General features: G+C 39.4%; 1 protein-coding gene across 2 annotated transcripts in view; it reads left to right on the plus strand.

Annotated features, from left to right (window-relative positions):
- Window positions 1-832: 832 nt before the first annotated feature.
- vps50 (VPS50 EARP/GARPII complex subunit) overlaps window positions 833-19281 on the plus strand; it is a 108046-nt gene continuing 89597 nt past the window's right edge. For both annotated transcript variants that reach the window (XM_086171418.1, XM_086171419.1), the window contains exons 1-4: window positions 833-1010; window positions 1435-1503; window positions 15351-15473; window positions 16338-16409. In XM_086171418.1, the coding sequence (XP_086027544.1) occupies window positions 978-1010; window positions 1435-1503; window positions 15351-15473; window positions 16338-16409 (297 nt within the window). In that variant the 5' untranslated portion in view covers window positions 833-977. The remainder of the gene's footprint in view (window positions 1011-1434; window positions 1504-15350; window positions 15474-16337; window positions 16410-19281) is intronic.

Here is a 19281-nt window from a genome sequence, read left to right on the forward strand (position 1 = left end):
CTAATATTATTAGATATCCTTCTATATTAGGGTGAACAAAAATCCTCAGTGGATTGCTTTGTTTTTCATAGAACCATTCAGTGTTGACTCAATTTTACTGCTGCTTTGTATACACTACCAGGGCACTTGCGTAGCAGTTCTGCTTGTGCATTTCAAACATGTCAGAGAAAAACACTTCCTACAAAGACTTCCTGCAAATGTAGTTGTTGAGCAGGCAATAACTGCCGCGTCTTATCCGCTCTACAGTGAAATGTGGATTGGCGGACAAAGAGAACGAAGAAAAAAACTGTATATAAAATTGTATATCAAGATAAGACTGTTAAAATATGGAACATGGATATTTTACTTAAAAAAGGATTTTGTAATACCAAGGAGGGGTTTTTTACAACATTATTTTTTTCCAGAAGATTTGCTACTCGCTATTATTTTTTCAAGAGGCCAGAAAATCATTATTTCATTCCAGATAATTTTGTTTTTGTTTATTATACTTTGAAACTTTGAATAACAATGCATATCAGAATCTTGCATTGTGTCTTTGGTTAGAATGACATAATTTTGTTCATAAGTCTCCATATAGATTCTTTATATGACTTCAGAGTTATAAGGCATCTTTGAGGAGACTTCTATCGAGGCGGAGCAGGGGGTTCTACTATTTGGAAATGATGATATGGTCCCCATATTCTATATTTTATGACCAACAAATTTTTGCAAAAAAACAGGAAGTCAATCATGAAGTCTGAGCACTTTGGCCTCATATTCTTAAAACTACATTTCCCATGATGCTTCGGACTCGTCCCTGCGTCAGCTGTAACGTCAGGTGACCACCAAAACATGGCTTCCTTTTTCTTAGTGAGAGAGGCACATCGCTGACTCTCCCCCCGAAAAGAAACAAAACAAACAAGCACACAAAAAATTCAATAACAGTGACAGCAAGAAAGAAGCTTTATTCTTTTAACTGGACAAAATTTGGGATTTCAATGCAGAAGATAAAATCCCTAATGGCCCGGCAGGTAAGAGAGGCGAATAAACAAGCTCGGAAACACCCGATGTTTGTCCCAGACGGCTCCATGACAGCTAGCTATAGCAAGGTGGCTAAGTTGACAGCTGATTTTGTGTTGGGGGTTTTCGGTAGATGTAATACCACATTTTCAACGAATGTATCGCAGTTAAAATCTTTTTATCCCGTCCATTGGAAACATATACGTGAGAGGAAAGGTTTTCTTCTTTTTCGGTATGTCGTTTGCATGACAACCAAAACACTGAAGCAAAGAGTAAACTGCTAATAAGTGGAACATTTTGCACAGCAGTGTTATAAAATACCACGAACGAAACAGAGATGTGCTGCAACACAAACCAACAAACAAATACCTGAGATGTTAAATGATCTTTCTGGTCTTTTGAATCTTTAATGTGACATGAGTTTCTTTTTGAAAGGGTTTGAAAACCCCCCAGGAGAACTTGGGAGATCTAGGACCTCTGGAAAACCTGAGGATTCCAAGCAAGGTAAACTTCAGACCTTGATATTTCACCTGTTTCTTTCTCTGTAATGATAAATGAAATTGGCGCCTTAGATATCTTCGTCCCGAGACGCTTTCTCACTTACAAGGAGGCCTGACAAGCTTCTTGTTGGGACTTTTCTTTTTCTTTTTCTGTATTTGCTCCTCTGGAGAACAAACTAATGTTAGACCAGCAGTGGTCGAGTGTAGGTTACGACACAGGGCTTTCATCAATTCCATTGTACTGCATACAAACACAACTTATAGACAAAATAAGATATTAACTCCATCACTTATGCAACATAAAATAAACTGCAGCCTTAATACTATCTCAAGACAATCATCAATTAATTTAGTATTAAAGTATGAGTGAGAGAAAGCATCCTCAGATATGATAGGTTACGTGGTAAACAAATGCAGTATAGAAATGTAGTACCAACAGAGAAATCAAATATCATCAAATACAAACATGCTAAACGAACCACAATTATTATAGGTTTTGTTGGTAGTAATACTGGAGAACCTCTGGGGCATCTCTTATTCTTCTTTTATTTTGGGTAGAGCAATCGTCCTTGGAACTGAAGAGTTCTGGTTTGATTCTTGGCTCCTCTTAGTTTGTTGAAGTGATGTTGAGAAAGACACTGAACCCCTAACTGCTCCCCTGGTGCTGCTAGATGGCTGACAACTGCTCATGTTCATCCATAATGGGTTAAATGCTGCAAGGGATCAATAATGTGTAATAAAAAAAAATAAAAAAAAAATCAGGGGTCGCCACTGCAAATCAACTTCCTGTGAATCAGCCTCCTCCACATTACCCTATTCTCTGTATCATCTTCTCTCACACAAACAAAATTCGTGTCCTCGTTCACTACATCCATAAATCTTCTCTTTGGTCTTCCACTTGGCCTCCTGCCCGGCAGTTCCTGTTAATATAATATAATATGTATATATATTTATATATATATATGTATATATAAACAGTTCCATCCTTCTACCAAATATATTCACCAAACCATCTCAGTCTGGCAGCTCTGACCTTTTCTCCAAAAGATCTAACATATGGTGTCCCTCTGATGGACTTATTCCTTATCCTCCCCATCCTCCTGATTCCCAAATACAACTTTCAATATCCTCACCTCTGCTAACTGCGGCTCTGTTTCCTGTCTTTTTCTCAGTGCTACTGTCTCTAAACCATACATCATCACTGATCTGTCACACAACTGTCTTGTACACCTTTCCTGGGGCTCTCTTATTTTGCATCAAAATGACTATTTGATGCTATATGGGCTATATGCAATATCTAAGCTGTTTACAAGATGTTATAACTGTAACCCCTTTATGGTCACAGCTCTCACTTTCCAATCACAGCAACAACAAACCTTCACATAATTATCCTTTTGAGCTTCTCATGTTCCTTCTTTTTGGTAGTGCTGTCCCTTGAGATTCTATTGTGTGTGGGTTGTGAATGAACACAGTGTCCAGTAGTTTGGCCATCAGCAATTTGCCATTATCAATTTTTGAAGGTTGCCAGTCATCCTGGTCTAATCTATGTCAAATGTTTTCACACCAACTGGATTTGGTTTCTTGTCATTGGTTTGAGGTCAAATGTCTCCAAGGAAAGATACAAAGTCCAGTTGCTGCTAGAAGATTTGACAACAGCGTCCCCTTTTTTGTGACCGTAAACTAAAATGGACATTTTCCATTTTTCCATGGTTATGCTCAGAAGCAGGTACTCTATAATTTGCCTGACTTTCTTTCTGACTTTCCATGTACACCTTGCTATGATGTGCTGAGCCGTCTCAGGGGCATCTGTGCAACTCAATTCCTGTCCCGTTTGGTATACCCCTGCTCTTACTTCATTCATTTGCAAAGTATTTGTTCTTGTGCTGCCTTGATCCGTGCTTCACTTAGAATTTCCCCTTATCAGCGATTTCTATCTGTCAAGGTTTTGTTCCTCTCCGGTGGCTCATAACCGCACTTCACTTACTTGGGTTTCTCCTGCACGGGATATTCACTTAGCCCTTCTTTGTAACTGACTGACTAGACTTCAGGTACTTCATTGGCTGACACCTTGCTTTCTCACTTCTCATTATGCTGTGCATCATGCACTGTATAACAAATGGGTATAGATGTCTCCAGGTTGAAGTAGCCTGTGCTGTCAGGAAATCTTGTTGAGGCTTGGAACAGATTGTTATGTTTGCTCTTATCTTGAGGTAGACAGGCAGCATTAAAGAGCCTGTGTAGGGGATCCACTCTGGATTAATATACAACAGGGTCATCATCATCATCATTGTTTTCCTAGCTCTTGTCCAGCGTGGCTGCAGGGTCTGCCCATATATACAATGGTACGCTTGTATGCTTGTATGTTTGTATGTATGTATATGTGTGTGTGTAAATATACAAAATAAATAGATATATATATACACCCATATATATATATACACACACACACATATATATAGTGTGCTTACCATATTAAGCATGAAGCAATGTTATCATATCTGAAGATGCTTTTTCTCACTCATTCTTTCATTCTCCTCATATATATGTATACAACCACACTTTACAAGAATACAGTGAGAGAAAGCACCTTCAGATATATATGGAGCATCTTAAAGCATCTTTATATATATATATATATATATGTATATATATGAAATGACATTTTAGAATGTTACATTTTATGCAGTAACAATAGGGAAATCAAATATCATCAAATGTACACAAACCACAATTATTATAGCTTTGGCTGATAGTAACACTGAAGTTCATATAATATACATAAACAGTATACATATATACTGTTAATATGGTAAAAAACAAACTTAAGGTTATAAAACTGAGAGTCCCTGAGAGAATGGTTGACATTAAGTTCACCCTTGTCTTGCAGTCTTTTTCTAATAATGCTGAGCTTAGGGTGAGAAATTGCTGGCACATTTAGAGACAATAGAAGAAAACGCCAAGTCAGGTTGGTTGCTAGGACATTTCTGAATCAGAAAGACTTTATTTGTTCGCAAGGGGCAATTGGGGGGCACATTGGGTAGCAGCATCAAAGTTGTAAACATGTGAACAAGAGTAAAATAAAAAAAAAAGAAAAAGAAAAAAAGGGGGAAAAAAAATTGTATGTGTGTGTGTATATATATATATACGCATATATATCTATAAAACTTTACAAAATTGTGCAAATTGTCGGTACAAAATCTCCATTGGCAATGAGGGGTTTGCAGGGTTGCTGGGAATTGAGAAGTTGGACAGCTCTGGGGACCAAGGTTGCCCTTCTCTGGGTTTTGCAGGCGGGGCAGTGGAGTGTGGGACCAGAGGGGAGCCACCCGAAAGCTGGGTGTAGGATGTGGGACTGATCTGCGAGGATCTTTTTGGCTGTTTTTAATAGAATTTAATATAATTTAGAAATCAGATTCTGGTGAGAGGATCATGATGGTTTGAATCTTAAAATAAAACTCAGGGCTCAAATTTCAAAAAATTTCCTGTATTCATGAGTTCACATTTAATTTTAAAGATTGTAATGATTGAGTTGTGTACTATTCACACATTGCAATTAAGATATATAGAGAACAATGTGTTTTTGGAACATTTGCAACATAATCTTTAAATAGATCAAAAGTTTGGGGATATTTCATTTGCCGTGTCTCGGAATGGCTTCATTCCTTTTTTCCTTGATGATTTTTTTATTGCTTCTTAGTGTCAAAGACGGAGAGGAGGAAGGTGTGATCGGAAGCAGAGAGAGAAGAGGAAAGGCAAGAGTCTGGGACTGAGAGTAGGGACTTTGACTATTGGGACTATGACAGAAAAAGGTAGAGAGTTCGTCGACATGATGCAGAGAAGGAAAGTGGATATACTGTGTGTCCAGGAGACCAGGTGGAAAGCTAGTAAGTCTAGAGGCTTAGGAGCAGGCTTTAAGTTGTACATCATGGTTCTGATAAGAAGAGAAATGGAGTAGGAGTTATCTTGAAGGAGGAGTTTGTTAGGAACGTCCTAGAGGTGAAAAGAATGTCAGATAGACTTATGAGTCTGAAACTGGAAATTGAAGGTGTGATACTCAGTGTGGTTAGTGGCTATGCTGCACAGGTGGGATGTGATTTTGAGGAGGAGGAGTTCTCGAATGAGCAAGATGAAGTGCTGCAGAATATTCCCAGAGATGAGAGAGTGGTAACTGGTGCAGACTTCAATGGGCATGTTGGTGAAGGCAAACGAGGGGACGAACAACTGACAGGCAGATTTGGTATCCAGGATAGGAATGCAGAAGGACTGATAGTGGTAGATCTTGCAAAAAGGATGGAAATGACTGTAGTGAACACTTTTTTCCAGAAAAGACAGGAACATAGGGTAACTTATAAGAGTGGAGGTAGGAGCACGCAGGTAGACTTCATCTTGTATAGATGAGGTAACCTGAAAGAGATCAGTGACTGAGATGAGAACAACTTTATTTATCCTGAAGGACATTGTTGTGCCAGAGTTTCAAGTAAAAAACATAACAGTAATAGATAATAGTAGAAAGGAGGAAGAATAAGAAATACAGTGAAATATGAATTGTCTTAACTGTTAACTGTAACTACAAATATTGAAGATTCCCTGCGGCTGAGGGAAGAAAGTAGTTGAAGTTGAGAGTGTAGCGACACAGCATAGGATGAGGGGTTTGTTGGATGACTGGTGACAAGGAAGATCAAGAGAGCAAAGGAAGAGAAGAGGACACAGTATTGGAAGCTGAAAAGGGAGGAGTGTTCTGTGGTTTTCAGGGAGGAGTTGAGAAAGGGACTGGGTGGTCTCTGGGGAAAGCTTCCAAATGATTGGACAACACAGCTAGTGCTATCAGGGAGACAGGTAGGAAAGTTCTTGGTGTGTCATCTGGAAGGAAAATAGATAAGGAGACAGAGAAAGCGGTTAGCAAAGAAGAAGTGGGATACTGAGAGGACTGAAGAGAACAGACAGGAGTACAGAGGAGGCATAGTGAATATATTGGTAGACAGATGCTGGAATTGGAGCTGCCAGGCAGGAGGTCTTGAGGAAGACCAAAGAGAAGATTTATAAACGTAGTGAGAGATGATATGAAGGTAGTTGGTGCGAGAGAGGAGGATACAGAGAATAGGGCTAGATGGAAAAGGTTAATTCGCTGTGGGAACTCCTGAAGGGAAAAGCTGTCAGGATGCTATGTGATGATCCTTCGTGTTTTTACAATTTAAAAACACAGCAAATAGACAGAAATTACTGATAGATTTCAAGTCTATCATAAATTCATAGTTTCCGAGTCAAAAGCTTATAAACTCATGACTCTGCCAAAATCTTAATGTGTCTAGTCTTATGACTAATTGTAATATAAAAGTGTTTTTACATCTAAAAATGTAACATGTTTTTTAATACACGAATATTGTGACTTACATTTGTATGTTTATTTTGTGCTTTATTCAATGAATGACCTGCTTTTCAAAAATTTTCATATGTAAGGCGCACCGCATTATAAGGTGCATATAATAGAAGCTACAGTTGTGGTTGGCGTTGCGTTATGCATCCACTAAATAGAGCTGCGCTAAAGGGAATGTCAACAAAAAAGTCAGATAAGTCAGTCAAATTTTACTAATAGAATACAAACCAACGTTCTAACAACTCCGTTCACTCCCAAAAAAAGTTAGTGCATTCACAATACGGTACCGTACGTACCGGTAGTTCTTACCCGTATTTGCGCCGCCTTCGTTGAAAACAAAGTATTTCCAACTCCGTTTGTCACAATTCAAAGCGCACACACACAAACACACAAATGGAAATAATAATGCACGCATCGCGCAGTCATATATCCCAACATGCACCGCGTGCTACTTCATCTACGGGAGAAAATGGAGTCGGCGGCTGCTTCTCGTAGTTGCGAGACCTCTTGTGGCTCAATATTGATCCATATATAAGGCGCACTGGGTTATAAGGCGCACTGTCACTGTCGGTTTCTAGGTGCGCCTTATAGTGCGGAAAATACGGTATACTGTTTATCCTGAACTCAGGATTGCGTTTGAAATTAAGCCAATCCTAGCTATCAATGGTGGACAGGCAGGGTACACTATTTGTCACATTTAGAGACATATAACTCTCTTATTTATACCCTCATATTAAAAATCAGCCTCAGAATAACACAAAATTAATTTTCATATTGCCCAGTTCTAAACAGCAGTTACAGCTGGTAACTTTTGGGATTAGTGGGAAAACAATGCCATTTAGCAAATCTTATTTAAAACTGGTGAAGTTAAATTTTAGTTTATCTGAGAAGAAAATAACTAAACAAGCAACAGTGATAAATCTGCAATGAAACCTTCGGATCACTGGAAAAAAACAAACAAAAAAAACTAAGTCTGTTCTGAGAAATCCTTGGAATTTGGACTACCAGTTTCCCCTTGTGTTGCTGTTAGCTTTTATTACCAGCAGAGTTCACCCAAGTTCCACACACCACTCTGGATTTTGCCAACCTTTTTCTAATCCTGAGTATATATGCCTCTTAACATATCACTATTCAAATTGGATTTTTAGTTAACTGTGGTCATTTATAGTTTAAGTTAAAACATAGACTCTTAGATAGGTTCCCATGTGCTGAGGTTTGTTTACTACCATGCATAAATTAAATTATAGGCAGTATCATCTCCACATGTGCCGGAAAAATCCCGTTTTAAACTTTTAGTCGAGCACAGGACGGCTTGCGTAATAATCCTACACTAATTACAGAGATCCGTTTTTCTAATGAATGATTCCAGAGTGGAAATAACTTGCTCCTACTGTCTCCCTGCGCAATCTCATTTCCCTCCCGCTGTCTCAACGGAATTTCCATGAACCATCGTATTGTTTATTCACTCTTCTGTTTTTATCTAAGCCCCATGTTGTTGTTGTTGCCGTGGAGGACCGTTTTGTCCCGTGCGTGATTTTCCACTCTACGTAAATATGCACTTTCACTCTTTGGCGTGGCTCTGTCAATGCTCTGCAGTTCGGATGGAAATACACCGCTTGTTTCCCCGCAGATATAAAAATTTAAGTAAGCACAGGACAAAGAGGGCAGTTTGTTCAATGCATTTCCACACCAATGCTTCAGTGCGTAATTGAAGCTTCTACAATTACAATTTGCAAATACAAATGATAATTACAACGATGTGATGTGATGCGGTCTGATACTGCATTACATCCTGAAGAGTGAAGGTGTTTTTTTTTTTTGTTTTGTGCAGCTGCACTGGCAGGATAGGAACAGAATGACCTAATTGAACATTAACCTTTCAATAAGTCATCACCTTAAAGATGTTTCATTGCAGCGAGGCCGTGATAAAAAAAAAAAAAAAAAACGTCTACACTCCAAGACACATTTTTTTTCGGTTTTGCTCAACCCCGTTTTCTCCCTGCTCTCACTTTCGCTGGCAATGAGTCATCCACCTCGCTCCCCTCCCCCAGTTGCACCTCCCCTCATGTTTGAGCCGATTTCCACCCTTTTGATGGCGGAGTGTGATCGCCTGCTTCTGCTCACCACGCTGATTCTCACGCACTTACCCGCATGCTTTCCCAGGGTCTCACTTGTTCCCTCTGACTCAAGCATGGCGTATTAGTTTAAAGGTCTGACTGTGCACTGCAGCCTCACAACACGTGCATTCCCCCCAAATTTAAATGTAGTCTGCCAGTGTAATTGCATATGATCGGGCCAGATTTCACTGCTATTAGCAGAAAGCAAATTCACTAACATGGTTGGGCAAATCTGGTTGCCGTTCTGCAGCCTGATGGTAATTTCTCGAACCGTCGGCTGTGAAGTATGACAGTTTTGATACTGAAATTATGATCCTGATGAATATTTTTCTGCCCTTCATATTAAATGTATCCACTCACATCTTTGCCGAGTCCATATTAGTACCTCAGTGCATTGATCCCCCGTGCAAGATAGAAGTTAGACTCAGTCTTAGAGTTAAGTTGTGATGGGATTTGAATATGGAATTTTGGCTGCTGACACAAATCTGTCAGTTTCTCCACTGAAGCAATTTCAGCAGCAACGGGGTAGATAGTCTTTCAATTGTGTATACGCTTTAATTGTGATAAGACAACTTTACCTTGAACAAAACCAGTCGGTCTATGTGAATGTTTATCGTTAAAAAAGTTAACTTCTTGACTCCTAAAAGCCTTTGACGGTTCGCGGAATGTATTAGGGTTCATTATTGTGTTTTTGTCGATTTCATGAGTCCTCAGGTGCCACAGTCAGGTTAAGACTACACTGCATATTCTTAATAGGTACTTTAAAAAGGACACACTAATATTATTGTTGTAAAAATTAAATACTGTAAATGTCACAAGAGGATCTCTCACAGTCTGGTAAATGTGCTTCCATTTTTTGGCAATATTGTACGAATATGCTGCTGCCAAATATTAATTTATTATCTTATTTGATGTGTTATTCATGTATCAAATGAATATGCCGAAGCATGAATTTATTTGCACTCTTGTACATCTATCTCTATACTGGCATCCAAGAGTTCCACTGGCACCAGGCCACTGACCCGCTGTTCTCTAAGGAGTTGCAGATTTTGAGGTAAAGCCAATGCTTTCTTGGATGGCTGAATTAGAAAGTTTTTTTTTTGCCTTGATTGATGAACAAAACTGACTTTGGACATCATTTTGTAGCAGAGTTCCATCTTTTATATGTCAGTAAAGTCTGGTAGCTCCACAACACTCTTTTTCATTGTGACTAAGTTTAGGTGTAATTATGTGTGTCCACTAGTTGGGCTCCTCCCTCTGTTAACACTCCCCGGAAGTCTGACATCAACCAAGGAAGTTCAGAGAGAATCAAAAATGGTCAGACTATCAATGTTTTGTTATTTTAGCCTAATTACGACATACTTGTATGATATTCTTGTATGAATGTAGACATTCTCCATTCCTGTCTATAAAAACAAACTTCATTGATTAGATGGCACGATTGTTTCCTTCAAGGACACAATTTTCACCTGCGAGGGTACTTCTCAATAAATTTATACCATGAATAAATTCCGCTTTGCAGAGTTGGTCAATGCTAACATAGACCTTTAATAGTTTGTAATTGTCTCGTGATTATTCTCATTGATACCACCAGAGAATGTAGGTTCCAACTCTTAAAAAAAACCCTCACAGCATTGAGCCTAGACATTTGCACAAGATAGAATTCAGTTTAACTCTGTTTCTCAGTTGATCTCACTCCTTCGCATGGGCTCTCTAGACTCATTTATGCTCGGTACGTCTGTTTAAAATACTGTTAAATGTTCCTGGACACATACTTTCCATGCTTTATGTTGACATGGTTGTAAAGCAACCAATCTACGAGAGGACAGAGTTCGAGTTCAGAGTTCCCTTCCAGGTTCTGAGTTCCGTGCTCCGTTTTAAACAATAACAAACTATAGGACCTCATGATAATGTACATTTTAAAGGGATCCCTAGTAACCAAGATGTCCTATTTGATCCATATTTGTAGCAGCTACATAAAAGACGACAATAAAATCTGTCATCATATCTTAGTTTGTGTGAGATTGGAACAAAAAACCCATTTGACTCCTAAGCTGTTGTTGTAACGTGGCAGTGCTGTCTGGGTAGTGACATGGTAGTGTCATGAGGTGGAACTGGGCTCAGTCTTGTTCATTTTCCCTACGGGTAAAATGAAAAGAGTATCTGCTGTAAGGAGCTCCACCCTTTGTTATCTGCTGTTCACCATAGCCTACGGATCACTGTGCTAACTGACCATTAGCTTCCTTTGTGATCGTGCTTGAAGTTGGTCCTTTGTCATCAGATGCTACTTCTACAGTTGCGGGTTGTTGACATCCTCGCAGGAAAACATCCAGCGTCTCCTGCCTGTGGTGTTTCTTCAAGTGTGTTTTAATGGTTTCTTGCGGACCCTTTGTATGCTTGTGAAAGAAAACTGTAGCCACTGCTATTGGCTCTTTTGTGCGTTTAAAACTAGCCGCACCTGTGAGCTCTTTCAGCAACCTAGCTTGGCTAAATGCAACCAGAGAGAACTGGTGATAACACGGCTATGGATCCTTTGGAAGTTGTGTACTTCCACAAGCAAGTTCCTTCTCATTTCTTCTCTTCTTGTGCCTTGCAATGCTGTGTAGCCTAGCGTCAGTCCCTTTGGTTCCCCTTGGACTGGAAGTTGCCCCTAAAACCAGCACAGTGTGGCGTTATTACTGTATATCAGTGGCGGGCCGTGCATTTTACACTTAGGCCTTCAGTAGTGCTCCGAATCAATCCACCCCCCAATAAATGACCAATAAAATGACCGCGCCTCTTCGGCACGGGGCCAGAACCTCCTCACCTGCACATCTGCTGGACGCGTCTCAGCGGGTGTCCAGAGAGGGTGAAAGATCCTCTCAGGGTGACATTCATTCTAGCCAGGGATATCTCTGAACTGGGATATCTCGTAAGTGCATTTCCTGACTTAGAATAAACTATTCTTGCTTGATCAGTTCCTGACCATTATGATGTTTTTGAACACGCCGGGTCAACAAAAGTTTGGTCCCGTGGCGGGAGCCACAAAAATGGACAGCAATAAATGCCTTTATAGCAAACAGCTACGACACATTAAAAAAAAAACAATAATGACCTTATAAACTTGCAGTATTATTTAGGAAAATGGCAGCATTTTACTAACCAAAATTCTGATCATTTGTAGACAAAATCCATCCTCCTTTCTTTCCTCAAATAGAGTTCAATTATTCTGTCCTGCAGATTATCCGTACGCTTCGGCTCCAAGCACTCCCAGCAATACAATTTGCAGTGTACCTCGGAGCCTGTGAGCCAGGGGTACCAGTCGTAGTAACTGGCTTGAAAATGTCGGACAAATCCTTTTCCTGGTTGAACTATGTACAGCTTTTCTTCAAAAAGAAACAATATATTAGTAACTAAATACGTTTCTTCTCCTACTGCAGCCATTGTGGGTTGAAAAAATCGATATTAAACAAACACAACTGTATTTCTGTTCGCAGCTCGCTAGTGAGCTTCTCCTCACTAATACACTTGTCCACTCTCTGACTATGCAATCAGAGGGTGTGAATATGCTGACGTTGCTGAAGCCTGCTAGAAGGCTTTGATGTCGGCAACTCAAAATCTGATTGGTTGAGGCAACAGCGTCATCAACACTTATTTTTTGCTTAAAGGGCTTGCAGAACCGATCATGCCCCCCCCCCCAGGCAGATTCCTTTGACTTTTACCCTGCCTGGAAACATTGGTTCAATGTTTTAATATAAAAATGCATGTCTCGAAGCGGCACAACCAGGAGAAAAGCTATGAAAGGAAGTGAACAGACCATTTGGAATTATTTAATAAGTATTCATGGACAAAATTTAATTAACGTTTGTGATTCAGATATTTTTTTAGGCCAGCAGAGAAGGCCTTGCAGGCCCTGACGGCCCACCACTCCTGTTAATATACTGAACCATACCGAGTGAAAGTTAACACTTGTGGAAGGCCAAAGTTAACATGAGCAACCTGTATACATCTTAAAGCCAGCATGCATTGCAGTAGTAAAGCAATGGCTGCTCCAGTAGGTTGAATATGTGTTATAAATTCGTTGTCCAAATCTTGTCGTAACAACTGGACTTGGATTTTATTCTTCTTTCATGACATAGACTTAACCATGACCTGTATGACTGCGAACCTACACAGATGTGTTATAAATTACATTTTTTAAAGAAATAACAATTCTTTGTGCTATTTAACAACACTTTCTGGTATGAGACAAACTTTAAAGAATATGTATGCCAATTAGTCCTCCCAGGAGGGGCTCCCTTTAAGAGAAAGAGACACAGAAAGAGGTAACGCAGTAGATGGTGGCGGTTTGTGCGTCCATTAAATACATTGCGGCACATGGATGGATATTCTTCTTGGTCATCTCCATATGATGTTGTCAAATTTCCTCTGTTCCTTTCACTGGTGGCACTTGACCATACAACACAACACAACACTACCCCTTCGACTTCTGGTAGTGCTGCTCCGTTTAATAGAGTTTTGAAATTCCGTTTGCCATGTCAGACTATAAATCCACAAGTTCCACAAAAACGTACAAAATTTTGGTATGCATGTATATTTAGTAATGAGCATAAATAAGCCCCCAGACCCTTTACACACACAATAACAAAAAACCCTGTTTCACCTTAAAACCAAGACAGCTTCGCCATATCAAGGAGAAGGCATATGGATATGGAGACAGAGTACTCTTCAGCCTGCCCAGAAACACGCTGACAAAAAAAAAAGTGACAAATAGGTGCTTCACAGAAAAGCTGAAAAAAAATTTCAGACAACAACTCTTTGTCTCTGGTGAGAGGCCTGCAAAACATCATCAGCTATAGGAAACCCCCTCCCCCCTGCAACTATCAAAAGTAATCAACGGCCGACAAGCTAAATGAGTTCTATCATAGATTTGAGAGCACGTTCACGTTCGTCAACCGCTTCAGCTTTGACGCCCCTTGCTCCTTCCCCATCCCTCCCCACTGACACCTCACCATTATTCAGCATCTGTTAGGGGACTGTGTGCCAGGTCAGGAAGGCTTCAGGCCCAGACAATGTGTCATCCTTCTGTCTGAATGTCTGCACTGATCGGCTGGCTCAGAATTTCACAGGAATTTCACAGATCACTGGAGCTGGGTGATGATGTCCCCTCCTGCTTTAAACCACCCACATCAATGATCCCGGTCCCCCCCCAAAAAATCCTCCAGTGCAGGACAACTGTCTGCCTGTTACCCTGACCTCTGTGATGGTAAAAACATTTGAGATGTTGGTGTTGTCCCGTCTGAAGGATGTTTTGAAGTTTGCCCATTGAGCAAACAAGTCAACATGGAACTGCACAATGTCCACAAACACCTTACGGAAGGGTCAGTGTTCACAACAGCATCATCCCAGAAGTTTTCTGCACCCAACTATCCCAGGTTGCATTCCTGGCCTATTCCTCACTGTCAGGAGACAACAAGTCACGCTGGGGACCCACACATCGAACATCCAGATAATAAACAACCCACCTCTCAAACTCTGAAAGTTCTTGTATGACACAACAACGTAGCCCTTATTTGATTCTGAGTATGCATATGAAGATGCGAACAGATGGTCCTTTGGTGTGGTTGGAACAGTCCGGAGCTTGACTACAGATGTGACTATATTTGCACTTTGTGCATTTAATGTTGCCAGCTGTTGCGGTCCTTCACATTTATACAAGGTACAACTGAAAACCTGAGCCAAATATTTTTATTGTACTTTATTAGTCTCTTGCGAGAAGTTCCTCTCTGCATTTAACCCATCATAGATGAACAATTAGTTGCCATCTAGCGGTGCCAGGGGAGCAGTTCGGGGTTTAGTGTCTTCAACAACTCTTCAACAGGCTAGGAGGAACCGAGAATCGAACCAGGAATGTTCTGTTCCATGTATTATTGCTCTATCCTCTGCTACCTTCATATTCCTTGTATTTGTGAACATACTTGACCAATAAAGCTGATTCTGTATCTAAAGATTCTTCTGTTTTTCCCCATTTGTGCTCCCCTCTGTCCATTGCTTCCCGAATTGAATTGTTTTTGCTACAATTTGTTTTCTTGACCTGCGCACTTGTGCTTAAACTCCCCCTTCTCTTGTTATTCTGATTTGGTCCCTTCTCCCAACTGAGAATCCTAACTCCTGACATCTTTGCTTCTTCTCTGCTTTGGTCCACTTGTGTGTTTCCAAATGCTTTGACTTCTTGTTTTTTTTGTTGCTTTATCTTTTTTATACTAAAATGATGCATTCTTAGAGACAATACCCCATGCTGGGAACTCTCCAAATTCCTTTTTTTTCCAAGCTCAAAAGTCACTCCTTGTCATTTCTTGTCCTTGGTTTGCTCTGTTTCAGGAGGATCTGCGGGAGCTAAGGGAGCAGCCCATAGACCCTCAGGCAGAGCAAGAGATCATTGACAGTATTGAAGAGATCTACTTCACAAACGACACATTTGACGTGGTGCAGCATGAACTGGAGGTCAAAACACTCACTGTTTGGAGAAGGAAGAGTTTGTCTTACTGAATGAATGAGCACCAGTCACCTGTTAAATTGATGACAAGACGCTAGCTAATAAGATCCTATATCCGTTTGATAATGGAATAATTCCATCCAACCCACTGCATTTGAGTTGTTCAGATAACAGCCATATTGCCATCCTTATTGGTATTATTGGTATACCTTCCTGTACTTTAAAACCCCCATCTGACTGATTTCTCACCTGAGCTACCTGAACTGCACTCCTGCTAAGCTGCATGGATATGAGATTGACGTCCTGATTGGCGGATTTTATCTGCTCAAATGAAGAAGGGTGTAAAATCTCATTAGGTTTATCATGGTATTACGACGCCATGTGAAATAAGACTCTCAGTCAAGGGGAAAGTAATTACCTATCATCCTTTAGGGGCACGGAAGAGTAATATTGTCTTTGTCTCGCAGTTTGTTTGCTGTTTACTGAGCAATGTTTGTTACCTTCTCTCCAAGTCTTACTAAGGATCTGGTAAATTACATAGATTAAGCATTCTGTTTTTTAGTTCTGAATGAATGAAGTCCCATTATTGAGATCAACTGTGGTACTTTCCTCAGCTCTAAAAATTTAGCCCTACATAAATTAAGTCTCCCTATAGCATAGAGTGCCTTCACTGGACAGTAGGGGATCTCAGGTATCACTCATTTAAATCCCAGAATTTTGACGCAATATGAATGTCTAGAGGCCTTAAAGACAGTATTTGTATATACATAGAGATGTATGAATGTTTAAAGGCCTTAAAGACAGTATTTGTACATGCATATAGATGTATGTTTCTATGAAATGTTAAGAATTCTTATTATTTGTGGCTATAGAAACTCCCTTCTGAGCTCAACCTGCTGGAGCTGGAGGAGTACAGAGACAAGCTGAAGAGACAACAGGGAGCTGTAAGTATGGGATTAGAGATGAAAACAATTTTGTTGATATTTCATATTTTAACTTCTGGCACATTTTTTTTTCAATTTGAATATGGATTCTTCAGGACTTTTTTTTCTCACTTAGTACCTGTCTTCTATCTAATATCTATATTAGAATATCTGATCCTCCATACACAATACAGTTTTAATTATATGATGTATGATAGCTATAAAGTGCTTTTGAAACCTTCATACAAACTGTGTTTCAAGAAGTGTTGGGACATTGAAAATAGGCATTACTGACATCAAAAACATTATATTTAAATTTTTTGATTGTGTTTTCAGTTGATTGTGTCGCAAATGAATAGATGGTAGAATGTGTTATAATTTCTTAACATTAAGGTAGAGGCAGTATCAATAAATGTATGAATGCATATTATCACTGAATTAAAAATGCCGAAATAGCCTTTTTCTGTCCACTACTCAGAGTACCATATTTTCTGCACTATAAGGCGCACCTTCAATGAAAGTCTTATTTAAAAAAAAAAGAATCTCATATAAGGCGCTCTGCATTATAAGGCGCATAGAATAAAAGCTACAGTAGTGGCTTGGGTTGTGTTATGCATCCACTAAATGGAGCTGCGCTAAAGGGAATGTCAACAAAACAGTCTGATAAGTCAGTTAAACTTTATTAATAGAATACAAACCAACGTTCTGACAACTCCATTCACAATGCACAACAAGTTAGTGCATTGACAATACGGTACCGTACGTACTGGTAGCTCTTACCGGTATTTGCGCCGCCTTCGTTGAAAACAATGTCTTTCCAACTCAGTTTGTCACAGTTCAAATCGTTTCATAAAACGAAAGCACCAAGAAGGACCGGCTCCAAATTCATTGATGTTAAGTTCACTTTCTAGCGCTGTTGCCTTCATTGGAATAGTGACTCTGGTGACACTTCTACTTGCTCTGTTCAACAACCCACTTTTGAAGTTTGTCCCCTTAACTGTAGCCATCTTACTTTGTTCCCTCTGACTTTAGTCTTCTTTACTTGGAGCAGGTCATCTTGTTGCTTCCTCCACTTACGCACCATTGATTTGTTAATGTTGAATTCTGTTGCCGCTGCTCGAGTCCCATGTTCTACTGCGTGACTGATAGCCTAGCTTTGAGTTTCAACTCTGCATAGTAGGCGTGTCTCTTGAAAGGAGCCATTTCGGGGTCTTCATGCACACACACACACACACTGTGTGCACCGGATTATAAGGCGCACTGTCGGTTTTTGAGAAACTTAAAGGCTTTTAGGTGCGCCCTATAGTGCGGAAAATACGGTATGTCTTTATTCATGTATTTTTTTTTTACCTTTCCACACATAAAATCCCATGTCATTTTTATATTGAGCAGGATTCTCTTCAAGACTTTTGCACAATGCCCATTAAGACCTTAGGCATATTATCAACAGACTTTTTTGTTTTGCGAGCTCTTTCGTATTTAATGACAAACATCTGTAAAAAAGATTGACCTAGTCATAGGGATCGTTTATCATTGAGAAACAAGATTGAGAAGAAGACAGTTTTTGAAGTAACAAGTGCATCTCTATCAATTGTTACTACTTTATGAATATTCCATTATGGGTTGAAAACAATCATAATATTAACTTTTCTGTTGAAATAAATGTTGTCTTTTCCTGGCCCAACCAAAGAGCTGATTATCCAGTCAGTCCAAGCAGTAGAGGCTCTTCCATTGAATCATCAGTGGCGTGATATTATCCTCGTTTATAAAAGGGATTATTAGATTTATTGAAGGAATTAACAAAATGAAAACTCACGAACCATTCCTATTTGAATTACAACAGGACTTATGACAATATTTTTATAGTCATATTGGTACATTTAAAAGAATGCGCTGACTTGGCCAGAATTGGTGATGTACACTTTCAAATTGGTCAAAAAAACCCTACTGTTAAGCACAGGAAAACAATCGCTCTAGCACTATCTACTTATTAATTTTGACATAAAGGCAATATTGAAATCTGTTATTATACACATAATACAAGTTATTTTTAGTGATTACCGTAATTTCAGGACTATTGAGCGCCCCTTAATATAAGCTGCACTGGCTGAAAAGTTATAAATAAATATATGTGTACATATATAGGATGCACTTTTTTTATAAGCTGCAGGTATCCACGTTGTAAATGAGACATTTACACAGAAAGATGTTACACAGAAACATTTTTTCTACTTTTAATTAAATTCATCCCGTTAACATCCACAACTATGTACTGAAAATGCTTTTTTTCTGAACGTGCCTGTAAAACGACTGATGAAAAAGATTGAACGAAAAGAATGATTAATAATAAATGGCACAAGGAAAAGTTCATCCATTTTCTATTCCTGCTTTGTCCTACTCTAGCTCATCGCTATCTTTGTCTTCCTCTTGTGCACTAAAATCATTAAAGCCGTCTTTCTCAGTGTCGCAAATGAAAAGAATTTCACAGTAATGTCATTGGTCCGATGTGGTGAGGCTAAAAGTTTTGATGGCATGAAGCTTGTTTGCCCCAAAAAATCCATAATTTAGCTGCATCATTGTTTAAGCCGCAGTAATCAAAGCGTATGAAAAAAGTAGCGGCTTGTAGTCCAGAAAATTATAGTAACTCGTTGAAGCCAAATATTCACCCTAAAAAAACAAGTTTGAGAACACAATTTTTCAAGTTATAAAAGCTCCAATTGGTGGCAGGTTTATTTTCCCTGCTGGGAAAAATTATCTTTCCCTTTTTCTTTTTTAATTCTTTTTTGGCTATAGAACTCCAACCATTATTGGTGTCCCTTACAGACTGGGCTTGTTCCCTGGCTAGTTGCCCTTGCGGCAATAAAAGAATAGTCTGGCTTCTCTGACCTTCTCT

Source organism: Fistularia commersonii, chromosome 24, assembly GCF_037954325.1.
Source record: "Fistularia commersonii isolate RoL2024-O1a breed Wild chromosome 24, RoL_Fcom_v1.0, whole genome shotgun sequence".
NCBI lineage: Eukaryota > Metazoa > Chordata > Actinopteri > Syngnathiformes > Fistulariidae > Fistularia > Fistularia commersonii.